The sequence below is a fragment of the Phyllobates terribilis genome, unplaced genomic scaffold, assembly GCF_046119375.1.
Source record: "Phyllobates terribilis strain yellow unplaced genomic scaffold, ASM4611937v1 Scaffold_3__8_contigs__length_932513732, whole genome shotgun sequence".
In the NCBI taxonomy this organism is placed as follows: domain Eukaryota; kingdom Metazoa; phylum Chordata; class Amphibia; order Anura; family Dendrobatidae; genus Phyllobates; species Phyllobates terribilis.
The window spans coordinates 107,358,852-107,375,749 of NW_027362763.1; the positions used below are offsets into that span (position 1 = coordinate 107,358,852).

Here is a 16,898-nt window from a genome sequence, read left to right on the forward strand (position 1 = left end):
ACACATTCTCCCCTACCCATACTGTCTCCTCACACATTTTCCCCTGTCCATACTGTCTCCTCACACTTCCACCCTGTCCATTCTATCTCCTCATGCGTTCCCTTTTCCCGATACTTTCTCCTCACACGTTCATCTCCTCCCCATACTGTCTCTTCACAAATTTCCCCCCTGTACTAGCTACTCACACATCGTTCCCTCCCCATACTGTATCATCACACATTCCCCTGTCCCCATACTGTCTCCTCACACATTTATCCCTCTGCCCATACTGTCTCCCCACACATTCCCCCCTTACCCATACTGTCTCCTTACACATTCTCCCTGTCCATAGTGTCTTCTCACATATTCCCCTGTCCATACTATCTCCTCACACATTCCCCTCTCTTCATACTATCTCCTCACACATTCATCCCCTCCCCATACTGTCTCTTTACACATTCCCCACCTGTACTGGCTCCTCACACATCCTTCCCTCCCCATACTGACTCCTCACACATTCTCCGTCCCCATACTATCTACTCACACAATCCCCCATCCCGTCCATACTGTCTCCACACATATTTTCCCCACGACTCTGCCAATACTGTCTCATCATACTTACCTTACCGCCGATCATGTCCTCTGTGTCACAGCAATGATGTCAGCAACGTGATCAGCTGGACTGAGCCGGCAGTGCCGACAACCATGATTTTAATTGTACTCGTGCCTCAAAGACATGAGCACAGTTGAATGCAGAGAGCTGGTATTTTACACCTTCTCTGAGCAAGCCATCTCAACAGATGGCTCGGAGAATTGCTGAATCCCACTCCGAGGGGGGTGGGCGGCAAATTGCAGCCGCCTGGGACACAGCTCGGACAGCCACATCAGGCGGCCCGATGGCAACCCCTGCTGACTGCGCCTTAGGAAATGCCCGACCTGCCCTCTAGATATGCTACTGAGTTACTAGCATAGCAATTGTTTAGGGTTGCCACAAGCTTTATCAGTGCTGTACCTTTAAATCTGAGGCTGCATTAGGAGCTGTAGTATGCGTTCAGATCGCTGTGTGGTGTCTGAAGACATGCCTTTTGCTACCTGCTGGAATGGAGCTTAGGATTGAGAGGAAACTATGGCATTGACTTGATGTTGGAACTGTATCTAGAGGGGATGAGGAGCGATGTACTGCTGGAGAGAGCTGAGGAGTGATGTGCTGCAGGAGATAGCTGAGAAGCGATGTTCTTCAAGATGGGGTTGAGGAATGATGTTCTACAGGAGGGGGCTGAGGAGCACTATACTGCAGGATGGGGTTGGGAAATCTGTCACGCAAGGTAAGGGAAAGACTAAGTGCAACAGGAAAGGAAGAGGGGGAGGAAGCCCAAACACTAGGGAAAGGGGGAGTGAAGACCCCTAGGCAGATCTGATATCACCCTGCCTACCCTATCATCCCTATATAGGTTCCACACCTATCGCCGAGCAGGAACCTAAACCCTGAATGTCCCTAGAGCTTGGCCCTAGATAGGGAGGGGATAGGGTGAGCACTAGTCAGACGACACTACAAACTAAAGACAACAAAGTAAACAAAGAAAAAAGGATACACTTAGCTTGAGCATACACCAGAGAGATAAGGCCCACTGTCCTCCAACTGCACCAATGAAGAAACTAGCCGACTGCTAGTGCTCCAAGCCAACACAGAGGCACATAGAACTATCACCGGCACCTCTCTGGAGAAACTGAGACTATTTAACTACCCAGCAAGGGTGTGTCAATCAGCAGCAGAAGGTGGAGGCCGCTGCTGGGTCCTAAAGGAAGAAGAATATACCACACCACAGAGATGAGGGAATCAAGAAGGCGTCTGCAATGCCAATCGCAGTGACCTTCTACAGCCAGCTCCAGAGCAACTGTCTGTCACACCTGACACACCCGTGACAAAATCATATACTGCAGGAGGGGGCTGAGGAGTGTTGTTCTGAAGGATTGGGCTGTCTATACAGGGTGAGATGAGTGATGTACTGCAGGAAAAGGCTGTATACAGGGGCTGAGAGTAGAGATATACTGCAGGAGGAAGCTGCATATAGAGGGGTACATGAAGAGTGATGTTCTGCAGGATTAGGTTGTGCATACAGGAGTAGAGGAGCAATGTAGTGCAGGAGGAGGCTGTATACAGAGGGCTGAAAGGAGAGATGTACTGCAGGAAGATGCTGTACATAGATGGGCTGATGAGAAGTGATATTCTGCAAGATGGGGCTGTGTAAACAGGGGTTGAGAGGAGTTATATCCTGCAGGCTGGAACTTTGTATAGAAGGGCATAGAGGTGTGATGTGTAACAGGATGGGACTGTACATAGATGGGGTAGGGAGGAGTGATATACTGCAGGATGGTGATGTACATTGTGGGACTGAGAGGAGTGATGTACTGTAGGTTGAGACAATATTGAGTGGCTGAAAGGAGCAGTGTCCTGCAAAATAGTACTATATATACAGAGCTGAGAGGAGTGATGCACCTCAAGATGGTGCCATTTTATATAGTCGCTGAGAGGAGAGATACACTGCAGGATGCAACTGTTTACACAGGGGCTGAGAGGAGAGATATACTGCAGGAGGAGACTGTATATAGAGTGACTGATGAGGAGTAATGTTCTGACGGATGGGGCTGTGTATACAGGGTCTAGGAGAAGTGCTAAAATGAAGGCTAGGGCTATGTATAGAAGGACTGAGAAGTGTGCCATACTGCAGGATGGGGCTGTATATAGATGGGGCTGGAAGAGTGATATACTGCAGGATGATGCTGTACATAGTGGGGCTGAGAAAAGTGATATACTTCAAGATGAGTTGAGGAGCGATGTACTACAGTAAGGAGCTGAAGAGCGATAAACTGCAGGAGGGGGCTGAAGAGCGATGTACTGCAGTTGCACTGTGTCCGGGATGTTATTATAATGTGGGGAGGGCGAATATATTATAACCTGGTTAAGGGAATTAATTATTCTACTAATTAAGTTGATATTATAATTAGAGGGAAGGTTGTTTATTATTATATTATGGGGGGATGATTACAACAAGGGGGTAAGTGATTGTGATCCTGCAGGGGTGTGAGGGTTCAAGTTGTATCTTCAACTATATAATTGGAAAATATTGTAAGTGCAAATTACTGGATTGTTGTTACGGGCGGCATGGTTTTGCCACCATTAGGGGTGTAACGATCACGGTCGCAGAAGGTGTGACCACGCCCGTGTGGAAGAGGGGCCCACCGACGACAGCACCCATTTAACCTGGATGCACATTCTCAGACGCACATCCAGCTGAAATGTATTGCGGTACAGAATCCCACCGGCTCTTTACACTCATTACATGCTGCTGGCCAATCAGAGGCCGCTAGTAGACGTCGGCGTGCCCATGAATGGCGGAGAATGGCAGTGATATCATGCGCTTCCTGTGCCGGCACACCTAAGTCAGCTGCTCGCTTCTTTGCCTAACGTTGTGGGAGTGGGGGAAGATAATAATTTTTTGTTTCTTCTTAAAATGTGCTGGAGAAGAACGGAAGGGGTCATTAAGCTAGGAAGGGGCCCAGAATGGGGGACATTGTTATAAGATGGGGCCTAAGATGTATTATTACTGGAAGGGGCCAGGATGGGGCACATTATTATAGGAAGGGGCCCAGGAGAGGGGACATTATTAAACAGTGGGCCCAGGATGGGGGACATTGTTATAGGATGGGGCCCAAGATGCATTATTACTGGAAGGGGCCAGGATGGAGGACATTATTATAGGAAGGCGTCCAGGAGAGGGGACATTATTAAATAGTGGACCCAGGATGAGGAACATTATTACATGATGGGGGACATTATACCAGGAAAGGGAAGGGACCCAGCATGGGGGATGTTAATTACAGGAAGGGGTCCAGGAGAGGTGACATTATTACAGGAAGGGGCCAGGGTGAAGGACATTATTACAGGAAGGTGCCCAGGAGAGGGGACATCATTAAATAGTTGACCCAGGATGGGGAACATTATTACATGATGGGAGACAATATACCAGGAAAGGAAAGGGGCCCAGGATGAGGGACATTATTATACGAAGGGGTCCAGGAGAAGGGACATTATTAAATAGTTGGCCCAGGATGGGGAACATTATTACATAATGGGGGACAATATACCAGGAAAGGGAAGGAGCCCAGGATGGGGGACATTATTAGAGGAGGGGGTCCAGGAGAGGGAACATTATTAAATAGTTGGCCCAGGATGGGGGACATTAGTACATGATGGAGGACATTATACCAGGATTGGGACATTAATTATAGGAAGGGGTCCAGGAGAGGGGACATTATTACAGGAAGGGACCAGGATGGAAGACATTATTATATGAAGGGGCCCAGGAGAGGGGACATTATTAAACAGTTGGTCCAGGATCGGGGACATTTTACCAGGAAAGGGAAGGGACCCAGGATGGGGGACATTAATTATAAGAAGGGGTCCAGGAGAGGGGACATTATAACAGGAAGGGGCCAAGATGGAGGACATTATTACAGGAAGGTGCCCAGGAGAGGGGGAACATTATTACATGATGGGAGACAATATACCAGGAAAGGAAAGGGGCCCAGGATGGGGGACATTATTAAAGGAAGGGGTCCAGGAGAGGGAACATTATTAAATAGCTGGCCCAGGATGGGGAACATTATTACATGATGGGGGACAATATATCAGGAAAGGGAAGGGGCCCAGGATGGAGGACATTATTAGAGGAAGGGGTCCAGGAGAGGGGATATTATTACAGGAAGGGACCAGGATGGAAGACATTATTATAGAAGGGGCCCAGGAGAGGGGACATTATTAAATAGTTGGCCCAGGATGGGGGACATTTTAACAGGAAAGGGAAGGGACCCAGGATGGGGGACATTAATTATAAGAAGGGGTCCAGGAGAGGGGACATTATAACAGGAAGGGGCCAAGATGGGGGACATTAATTATAAGAAGGGGTCCAGGAGAGGGGACATTATTACTGGAAGGAACCAGGATGAAGGACATTATTATAGGAAGGGGCCCAGAATGAAGAACATTATTACAGATATTACATGGAGGGCGAACACATGTGTTTACAGGATCTAGATCTGACCAACATGCAGGTGGGGCCCAGGTCCAAATTTTGCAGTGGGGCCCATCGGACTCTAGTCACGCCTCTGGCAGCCATTAACCATCAGTTAAATGTTTCTGATTAATTTCTAATGAGGCAGAGAGTTTTCTGAAATGAGCTGTCAGGAGCCGCTCCTGGGGCACGTGCCGAGTGCTACACGACAACGGCCAGGACCACTTGCTTGCCCCTCACACCACAATTAGTAAATTCTGGCTGATGTGTATGTGTGTATATATATATATATATATATATATATATATATATATATATATATATATGTGTGTGTGTGACCTATATGACTCTTTTTGCATCTCCATCCCTTGCTCTGTCACCCCCTGTGAGTACATGCCCTTACACCCCCTTGGTCTATCACAGTGCTGATCCTGTAGGTTATACACCTGCTTGTGTTGTGTGATCACTTCATTTTACAATGCCATTTAATATTATATTTTTTTAAAGGGGATTTCCATGGCATGTGGAGTGCGGACGATCTCCGGTGCTGAGTGGGGCAGCTCCTCTCCCCAGTGCAGGTGACAATGGAGATGACTGTGCGCTGAGCTCATGGTGACCGCTCTCCCGGACCTGGGCGTGGTCATCCCCAGTTTCATTGTGACGTCACGGCAGATGGGCGGAGCTCCTGTCCTGCTCGCCGCTGCCTGTCACTGACGGCTCATTCCTCCGCTGCCCTTACAGCCGGTGAGCGGCAGCTCCGGCTCAGCGATGGCCGCCAGTCTCTGTGCCATCCTGCCCCGCGGCCAGCCTGCCCTGCCGGAGCGCGGCCATTCCTCTACCCAGCCGGGATACTGCTGAGAGCTGCACGGGGCATGAGCTAACCCCCACACTGCCCGGGACATGGGGGGCACCGGGGACAGGAAGGGCTGCAGCACCCGGACATCTGCTGCTGCTGCTGCGGGCATCTGCCTCCTGGCTGTAAGTACCGCGGTGCCACCCGGCCGCCTCCATTGTGTGCCATGCAGCAGGGCCGGCCCCATCCCGCCGTGCACCTACAGCTGATGATGATAATGATGCTCCTGCTGCAGAACCTCTTTGTTGGCTTCTCACCCTACAGAGCTCTGTGGTATTGGAATTTGCAGGAATGACTTATGGCTATTCAAAGAGGTTCTGCAGCAGTTTACACGGCTTGTAAGATGTTCTGCGCAATGTACAGGTATTCCAAGAGGTTCTGCAGCAGCATATACGAATTTTTAGACTTTCTGTTTGCAGCAGTGTGTGAGAATTCCAAAAGGTTCTGCAGCAGACCTGGGAATGTCAAGAGGTTCTGCAGCAGTTTCTGAGAATTTGAGGAGGTTCTCTAGCAGTGCATGAGTATTTCAAGGGGTTCTTCAGCAGTACACGAGCATGTCAAGAGGTTCTGCAGAAGTGTAGGAGGATTGTAAAGGGGTTCTGCAAGATTGCAACAGCATATGAGAAATTCAAAGGGTTTTAGGACTGTGGCTGAGCATTTCAAGAGGTTCTGCAGCAGTGAAGGAGGTTTTTCAACAGCATATGCGAAATTCAAGAGGTTCTGCAGCAGTTTGACAATTTTAAGCAGTTTCTGCTGCAGTCTGAGACTATCAAGAGGTTCTGCAGCAGTGTAAGGGATTATTAGAAGTTCTGCAGCAGTGTATGAGTATTTTAGGGAGTTTTGCAGCAGTGTTTGAAAATTCCAACAGCTTCTGCAGCAGTGAATAAGAATTTCAAATTCTGCAGCAGTGTCTGGAGACTCGCAAGAGGTTCTGCAGCAGTGTCTGGAGACTCCCAAGAGGTTCTGCAGGTTTTTATGAGACGGCCGAGAGGTTCTGCAGCAGTGTGTGTAGATTCTGACGTGTGGCTTTGAGGTAGGAGGCTCCGGGTGCCTCACAAGTTCTTCACGTTGCGGGTTTCCTATTAGATGACCTGTGTGTGGCTGATGGGCGCTGCAGGCTGGTGTCATACAGTGGTCGCTGGTGTCTGTACATCCCTAGAAGACCATCCCTCTGCTAAAGAGGAGGCTGACAGTGCTGGGACCGTGAATAATCAGGGAGCCGACATTGGCCAATCAGAGGCCAGCTTTTATTTTTAGATAAATTTAGGCTCTAACGTGACTGGTTGCTATGGGCAACACAAACTCTGGGAACCGAGTCTATGAGAACATGTTTTGGTTGCTATGGGCAGCAATGGACATTTTTCCGGTTGCTACTGGAGACCGTAATGTTTTTATCAGATAGAACCGAAGGCGAAAGTCAGTGATATCGGGCGGAGGAGCGGCTGTGTGTGTATGGGGCCGACTGTCTCCAGACCGGTGATGTCAGGGGGGAAGGAACCCACATGGTGGATTTCTGACTGCCCATCCCTTTATTCTCCGGGAGACAAGCTGCCCCCCCAGAGGAGAGAGACCATCGCTGTGTCCTAGAGAAGACTGGAGCTGAGCAATCCTGTGTATGGGAGAGGGAGCGGTCAGCAAAACCGCCAACTGTATGTACACAGTGACTGCACCAGCAGAATAGTGAGTGCAGCTCTGGAGTATAATACAGGATGTAACTCAGGATCAGTACAGGATCAGTAATGTAATGTATGTACACAGTGACTGCACCAGCAGAATAGTGAGTGCAGCTCTGGGGTATAATACAGGATGTAACTCAGGATCAGTAATGTAATGTATGTACACAGTGACTGCACCAGCAGAATAGTGAGTGCAGCTCTGGGGTATAATACAGGATGTAACTCAGGATCAGTAATGTAATGTATGTACACAGTGACTGCACCAGCAGAATAGTGAGTGCAGCTCTGGAGTATAATACAGGATGTAACTCAGGATCAGTAATGTAATGTATGTACACAGTGACTGCACCAGCAGAATAGTGAGTGCAGCTCTGGAGTATAATACAGGATGTAACTCAGGATCCGTACAGGATCAGTAATGTAATGTATGTACACAGTGACTGCACCAGCAGAATAGTAAGTGCAGCTCTGGGGTATAACACAGGATGTAACTCAGGATCAGTAATGTAATGTATGTACACAGTGACTGCACCAGCAGAATAGTGAGTGCAGCTCTGGAGTATAATACAGGATGTAACTCAGGATCAGTACAGGATCAATAATGTAATGTATGTACACAGTGACTGCACCAGCAGAATAGTGAGTGCAGCTCTGGAGTATAATACAGGATGTAACTCAGGATCAGTACAGGATCAATAATGTAATGTATGTACACAGTGACTGCACCAGCAGAATAGTGAGTGCAGCTCTGGAGTATAATACAGGATGTAACTCAGGATCAGTACAGGATCAATAATGTAATGTATGTACACAGTGACTGCACCAGCAGAATAGTGAGTGCAGCTCTGGAGTATAATACAGGATGTAACTCAGGATCAGTAATGTAATGTATGTACACAGTGACTGCACCAGCAGAATAGTGAGTGCAGCTCTGGAGTATAATACAGGATGTAACTCAGGATCAGTACAGGATCAGTAATGTAATGTATGTATACAGTGACTGCACCAGCAGAATAGTGAGTGCAGCTCTGGAGTATAATACAGGATGTAACTCAGGATCAGTACAGGATCAATAATGTAATGTATGTACACAGTGACTGCACCAGCAGAATAGTGAGTGCAGCTCTGGAGTATAATACAGGATGTAACTCAGGATCAGTAATGTAATGTATGTACACAGTGACTGCACCAGCAGAATAGTGAGTGCAGCTCTGGAGTATAATACAGGATGTAACTCAGGATCAGTACAGGATCAGTAATGTAATGTATGTACACAGTGACTGCACCAGCAGAATAGTGAGTGCAGCTCTGGAGTATAATACAGGATGTAACTCAGGATCAGTACAGGATCAGTAATGTAATGTATGTATACAGTGACTGCACCAGCAGAATAGTGAGTGCAGCTCTGGAGTATAATACAGGATGTAACTCAGGATCAGTAATGTAATGTATGTACACAGTGACTGCACCAGCAGAATAGTGAGTGCAGCTCTGGAGTATAATACAGGATGTAACTCAGGATCAGTACAGGATCAGTAATATAATGTATGTACACAGTGACTGCACCAGCAGAATAGTGAGTGCAGCTCTGGAGTATAATACAGGATGTAACTCAGGATCAGTAATGTAATGTATGTACACAGTGACTGCACCAGCAGAATAGTGAGTGCAGCTCTGGAGTATAATACAGGATGTAACTCAGGATCAGTACAGGATCAGTAATGTAATATATGTACACAGTGACTGCACCAGTAGAATAGTGAGTGCAGCTCTGGGGTATAATGCAGGATGTAACTCAGGATCAGTACCGGATCAGTAATGTAATATATGTACACAGTGACTGCACCAGCAGAATAGTGAGCGCAGCTCTGGAGTATAATACAGGATGTAACTCAGGATCAGTAATGTAATGTATGTACACAGTGACTGCACCAGCAGAATAGTGAGTGCCGCTCTGGGGTATAATACAGGATGTAACTCAGGATCAGTAATGTAATGTATGTACACAGTGACTGCACCAGCAGAATAGTGAGTGCAGCTCTGGAGTATAATACAGGATTGTAACTCAGGATCAGTAATGTATGTAGACAGTGACTGCACCAGCAGAATAGTGAGTGCAGCTCTGGAGTATAATACAGGATAAGTAATGTATGTACACAGTGACTGCACCTTTTCTGTAGATTAATTCTCCATGAATAATTAGATTTAATCTTGATCAGACGTGGTTGTGCCTCTTATAATGATCCCATGACACAGTGTGGCACAGAGCGGCAGCCATGTTGCTCTCCTCCGGTCATTAGATAGTGATATGCAGTTGCAGCGGTTGCACAGGACACGTGGCGGTCCCGGTCACCTTCCCTTGTGCAGGTTTCTTGTCTGTAAACTGCATAGAGCGCAGAATATTGTTTATGGCTTATTGTAATCCTATAACACACGCTAATCCCTGTAGTCTGTGGGTGTGTATAATCCTCAGATCTGTCATGTAGAACGTCTCCGTCCAGGATCTGAAGACCGCACCAACCCTGCAGTCACTTAAGAAAAATATGTTCCTAGTAAGGTGATGTGACCCTCAACACGACCCCCGCAGAGGCTTGGTGGGGGTCAGACGTGGACACACTGGACCTTCTCTGATAATTTTGCTTTTGTACGCCGGACGCTGGTGGTTGTTGTTGGCGAGGACTCTTCTGTTGAGAGTTTAGGCGCACGAGGCTCATTGTCAGGAGGACGCTCCCGGCAGGCGACTCCTTAACCTTCCGGCCGGTTAGTGTGCAACGTGTCATCATTTTTATAGCATTACAGTTGTAATTTTTTATCGTCTCTTGTGTTCTCCACGTGAAAAGAAACGCTCGGTCTCGTTGCCAGATGTTTTTTTTTGTTTTCACTGACTGTTCTGGAGGAGAATGGTTTCCGTTGCATCGTACGGTGGCGCGATTATTAGGCTGTGACATTAGCACTACCTTGACAGGTGCAGGCATCAACTTAAAGGGGTCTTTATATAATGCAGCTACATGTCCATACTCTTACTATCCAAAAAACTCTTTTGAATACTGGACAAAAAAATATTTTTGACACTTTGCAGTATAGACTTTGACAGAATCAGCAGAGTCATCTCACTATCATATTGAGGGAGGACAAGTTAAAGTGACCCTCCAACTGGAATTTAAATGTGACCATATATTTTCCTTATTTAATCACCAGACTTGGTACTCTCTGTCGTTGCCTCTCTGTCTGCTTTGTGGCCTTATTTGCCTTTACTGCAAAATGGTGGTCACTGCAGAGACATGGGGGGAAAAGTCTGAAACAGACTTTTCTTGCCTTTCCATCGTCTTGGGATGGACAAGTGACGACTGTGTTATGTCCATCCCTCGGCAGGAAAAAGTCAGGGGAGGCTTGATGCAGACTTTTTACAGTGCTTCCCATCCCTCTAAAGTGGCCATTTTTGTAGTAAAGGAGGCCACCAAACAGACAGCGGCAACGACAACAGAACATAGGGCACCAAGTCTGGTGACTAAACAGGGGGAATGTATAGTCACTTTTAGGTTTGAGTTGGAGGGTCACTTAAGCTTTTCCACTCTCAAATGATAATGAGATGACTCTGCTGACTATGTCACAGTCTATGCTGCAAAGTTTGGAGAAAAGAGAGAATCAGTGATCACTATGGGGCCAAGACTTCTTGATGGAACGTGAATGCTGATAGTTGTCCATATAGTTCTGGGGGTTCCTGGACACAGAATATAGGAGTATAATCTAATTAAAAGCAGTTTGATCCCATTACATCTTTACTTGATTCTTTTTTCCTAGCGGCTTTTACTGAAGCCGCATAACACACAACCTTGTCTTGACATCTCTTATCTTGACGGTTTCTCCAGCAATCAATGAGCCGCAATTCATAAAATAGTTCATCTGATTGACATTGATTCCGAACTTGACTCAATCGTTCTGTCTGAGGATAATGGGCGGAAGGATCAGCGGAAGCGAAGGTCTGATGGAGCGAGGACTGTACTGCAGTGACAAGGGACAATGAAGGATGGGACGGTGCAAGGACTGGTGCATCTGCGCTCCTGTTACGAGGTCGGGGCATTGACTTGTAGGGTCGCTATCTCCAAAAAGTGTCAGATATGAAATCGTTTTCTGTTCTTCCAGCAGAGGACTAATTCACATGTCCGGAACACTCTGCGTAAAGAGAACCTGTCGAGTCCCTTAAATATGTAAACTTTTTTTAAAAGGTGTAAAATCCGGTGTTCTACTGAATCTAGAGATGTTTTTAATTTCTTCCTGTGCCTCTCCCTTCCTGAGATACACCGTCCTCATCTCTGTATATAAATCTAGTCTTATTAGCCAATTGGGTGTGGTCCTCAGCTCTTCTCTGTGGGCGTTTTCAAGAAGACCCTGCCCCCGAGGTTATCAATGCTGCGTTTACATTCAGAAAAGAGGGGTTAACACAGAGACGGAAGAAAAAAAATACATATTAATTAAAAGTCACTGGTTCTCTTTAAGGAGAATTAGACTGATCCACAAAATCTGCAACCAAGCATATCCCACCTGGCCACAGGATAGGATAGGTGATAACCCCTCAGCGATGCCAAAGTTCCCTGTCTGAATGGAGTGATACTGAGCGCGTGCCACCTCCACTCCATTACAGTGAAGGGGTCAGGGGTCGCACATGCTCAATACCATTCATACAGGGGATCATTGTCAATGGGGGGCCCAGAGGTCAGAAACTTTTTGAGTTGCAGTACTTTAAATCACTAACTGATCCGAGTGGCCATCATCAGACGTATCCATTTCCATTAGCAGGTTTGGGGGTTATTTGTGAATTTAGATGGTTTTAAATCAGGGATGTCAAACTCGTACAGAGAGGGCCAAAGTAAAAAACTTGGACAACCAGTATACAGTATAATGGGCCCCGCATAGTCCTCCATACAGAATAATGGGTCCCACATAGTCCTCCATACAGAATGATGGGGCCCACATAGTCCTCCATACAGAATGATGGGCCCCACATAGTCCTCCATACAGAATAATGGGCCCACATAGTCCTCCATACAGAATAATGGGCCCCACATAGTCCTCCATACAGAATAATGGGGCCCACATAGTCCTCCATACAGAATGATGGGGCCCACATAGTCCTCCATACAGAATGATGGGCCCCACATAGTCCTCCATACAGAATAATGGGCCCACATAGTCCTCCATACAGAATAATGGGCCCCACATATAACTCCATACAGAATAATGGGCCCCACATAGTCCTCCATACAGAATAATGGGCCCCACATAGTCCTCCATACAGAATAATGGGCCCCACATAGTCCTCCATACAGAATAATGGGCCCCACATAGTCCTCCATACAGAATGATGGGCGCCACATAGTCCTCCATACAGAATGATGGGCGCCACATAGTCCTCCATACAGAGTAACGGCCCCCACATAGTCCTCCATACGGAGTGACGGCCCCCGCGTAGTCCTCCATACGGAGTGACGGCCCCCGCGTAGTCCTCCATACGGAGTGACGGGCCCCGCGTAGTCCCCCATACGGAGTGACGGGCCCCGCGTAGTCCCCCATACGGAGTGACGGGCCCCGCGTAGTCCCCCATACGGAGTGACGGGCCCCCGCGTAGCCCTCCATACAGAATAATGGAAGGTCGGTGCCGAGGTCGTGGGACAAATATAATTTCCCTGCAGGCCAGAGTTTGATATGTCTTTTAAAGGGTTATTATCCATGTTCATAGATGGATATGGCTGGATAGTGCTGGTAAAAACAAGCAATTTTTTGCAATTTACTGATTATTACAATTTTCAGCCGTTCTTGAGATGTAATCACTTTTTCCTTTTGTTTACAGCTCGTTGCCTTGGAGACCGACCACCGCTGTTAGAGAACAGATCATGCTCAGTGCTTGCAATCTCTTTTTCTATCGAGCTTTTAAGCTGGCCAGGATCGGTGTTGCCTCCTAATCCCAGCTACCTTGAGTGTAGTGTTCACTCTCTAGACAGCAGCAGTGGTCGGTCTCCTAGGCAATGAGTTGGAAAAAAAAAAAGAAATGTGTTAATAAATCTAGAATGGATGGAAATTTTAATGAGCAGTAAATTGCAAAAGTGCTTGTTTTTACGAGCACTATCTGACGATATCCATCTATGGAGATGGGAATTACCACTTTGTGAATAAACCATATGAAGGAGCCGGGTCCAGCTTTCTCCCAGGAGAACGATCTCCAGCTTTTCCCGTTCTCTTCTGCTGGAGGCTTGGTCCCGTGACCTTCATCATTTCTTGCAGTCTCAGCAGCTGGTGTTGGATCAGTGGGTGGATGTTGGTGTCGGGCTGGTCTGGGTGGCTTTGGCAGGTCCCTGCAGTATTCGGGTGGCCTGTGCCAGTCTGTGCCCTCTCTGCCGGGTGAGATGGATGAGTCACGGTACTTTGTATTGGGCTTTTACTCTTGTTTTCTTCGCGGTGATATTTGGCTTCTGCAGCGACCCGTGTCTCACATTCCTGTTTAGTGACAATGGAGTCTGTTGCCACGTGAATTATACCCGTCCCCCGCAGACATGTGAACGGTCTCGTAATTCAGCACAGTGCCACCGACCGCCCGGAGCCCAATCCCGAAAAGAACAGAAATCCAAGGATCATCTGCTCCGCCACGGTTAGGATTCTGCAGAGGGTTTTACATGTTCATTACCATCTCCTAAAATGATGGTCAAAATTGTCATCGTTTTAGATTTCTGCGTTTTGCTATTCGTCTGGCAAATATATTCACAGAACATATGATAAATTGTGTTTAAACACGAAGCTATTGGAGAGCAGGGAAGTGACGCCTAGTTATCAATTCATTTATACTATTCTAGGAGGAATAACAGAGGAATAGCACGTTCTAAAATCACGTCCATACAATATATGGTAATACAGCGTTGTATTTCTATCCACCATTCACAATAGGTGATGTCACAGCTCACCTCCTCCTCCTGTACAATGACTGATAACACCTCTATATACAGTAGATAACACAGGATCCACCATTCCCAATAGGTGATGTCACAGCTCACCTCCTCCTCCTCCTCCTGTACAATGACGGATAACACCTCTATATACAGTTGATAACACAGGATCCACCATTCACAATAGGTGATGTCACAGCTCACCTCCTCCTCCTGTACAATGACTAATAACACCTCTATACACAGTAGATAACACCGGATCCACCAATCACAATAGGTGATGTCACGGCTCACCTCCTCCTCCTGTACAATAACTGATAACACCTCTATATACAGTAGATCACACAGGATCCACCATTCACAATAGGTGATGTCACAGCTCACCTCCTCCTCCTGTACAATGACTGATAACACCTCTATATACAGTAGATGACACAGGATCCACCAGTCACAATAGGTGATGTCACAGCTCACCTCCTCCTCCTCCTGTACCATGACTGATAACACCTCTATATACAGTAGATGACACAGGATCCACCAGTCACAATAGGTGATGTCACAGCTCACCTCCTCCTCCTGTACAATAACTGATAACACAGGATCCACCATTCACAATAGGTGATGTCACAGCTCACCTCCTCCTCCTGTACAATGACTGATAACACCTCTATATACAGTAGATAACACAGGATCCACCATTCACAATAGGTGATATCACAGCTCACCTCCTTCCCTTCTTTTGTCAATCACTATTGCACACAATCCTTAGATGCTTCAATACAAAACATATGGTTAGTCCCTCTTTTGCTGCTAATTAACATGTAGATTTCCTCAAAGAACAGTGCGTGTAGAATACCACTAGTGGCCGATGTGAAAGCGTCACTATATACGGTACTGTATTTATGTAATGTGCCGCAAAACACATGTCAATAGAAATGCATGTAATAAATGATATCCTCCTTCACCTACAAAGAAATAAATACATCTAAAAATGCCATTCTTTAGAGTAAACCACGCTTTATTGCACATATATCAGACAATAAAACATTTATATATACACGACTGTAATAACCTGAAGAATGAATTATTGGAGTGATTTAGTGAAGATGAGATGAATCCTGGAATATCCGAGACCATTGGATCGGGAGCCCCTCTGACTCCCTCACCTACAAATATCGGGGACCCCATGATTCTCCCAGCTGCACAAAGTACTGACCGTGGCCCTGGCCACTAATGATGGCCTCCACCCCGTGTCCTCTCGTCTCGTCCAGTCTTCTTGAGGAAACTCTCTGCAGTATTTCCAGGGAAGAAGCAGAAACCTGCGCTCGGGCGATGGCTGACACGATGACGCTCTTTCACCCATTGCCTCCTGCAGCTTTATCTGCCTCCTGTATTATTGATGACCCTGACTGGGTGAAAAATGAGGTGACCGGCTTCTGGGGGATAATGGCTGCGATACAGTTACAGCTCCTTGTTAGGGTTTAACCCTTGACAAGCTGGAAGCTGCTGCTACGAGCCACCTCCAGGAGGCCATCAGCCCTATCTACAGCAATAAAAGCCCATAAACATAAACTGAGAAAAGTCAGCGGGTAGAGGCATCATTATCTGAACCCAAAGGACAGGTGTCGATTTATTCCTACATTTCCAGGAGGATTAACAGAGGACTGACACTATTATTATTTATTTTTAGAGGACCATTGATTCCACGGTGCTGCACATGAGATGGGGCCACATACAGGATACAAAACTAACAATGACAGAGGGGTACAGAGCGGAGGGTCCCTGCACGGTGTTATAAGGGGAGCACACAATGTGACCATCTTGGTTGGTGAGGAGCAGTTTATGCTTTTGGAAGCTGAGATTACTTTTTACATGCGGCTTTGGGTGTGAACGGAATATAAAACCAAAGCATGTTCTAAGAAATGGCCCCCATTCATCATCCTGGTTTTTAAGCCCCTTTTTTTAATTTTTTATTTTTATTTTGAATCTCGTCGTTCTTTTTGTGATGACATATGTTGCACCAAATTTGTCAAAATGGAGGCTGAATGTTTGCTGAATTTCCACAAATTCTAAGATGTTTAATTTGTCTTTTTTATGCCTTTTTGGAGTAAAAACAATTGCACAATCCTTTTTATTAACCTTTAAACTTCTTTCTTTCTCTTTCTCTCTTTCTTCCCTTTTTTTTTCTCCCTCTCTTCTCCTTTTTTCCCCTTTCTTCTTTTTTTTTCCCCTTCTCTTTTTTCCCCCTCTCTTCTCCCCCCCTCTCTTCTCTCCCCCCTCTCTTCTCCTCCCCCCCTCTCTTCTCCTCCCCCCCCCTCTCTTCTCCTCCCCCCTCTTCTCTTCTCTCCCCCCTCTTCTCTTCTCTCCCCCCTCTTCTCTTCTC

General features: G+C 46.7%; 1 protein-coding gene across 1 annotated transcript in view; it reads left to right on the forward strand.

The window, feature by feature from the left end:
• Positions 1 to 5,727: 5,727 nt before the first annotated feature.
• TNFRSF21 (TNF receptor superfamily member 21) overlaps positions 5,728 to 16,898 on the forward strand; it is a 68,476-nt gene continuing 57,305 nt past the window's right edge. Inside the window, exon 1 of the mRNA XM_073674105.1 lies at positions 5,728 to 6,029. Within this exon, the coding sequence (XP_073530206.1) occupies positions 5,952 to 6,029 (78 nt within the window). The 5' untranslated portion in view covers positions 5,728 to 5,951. The remainder of the gene's footprint in view (positions 6,030 to 16,898) is intronic.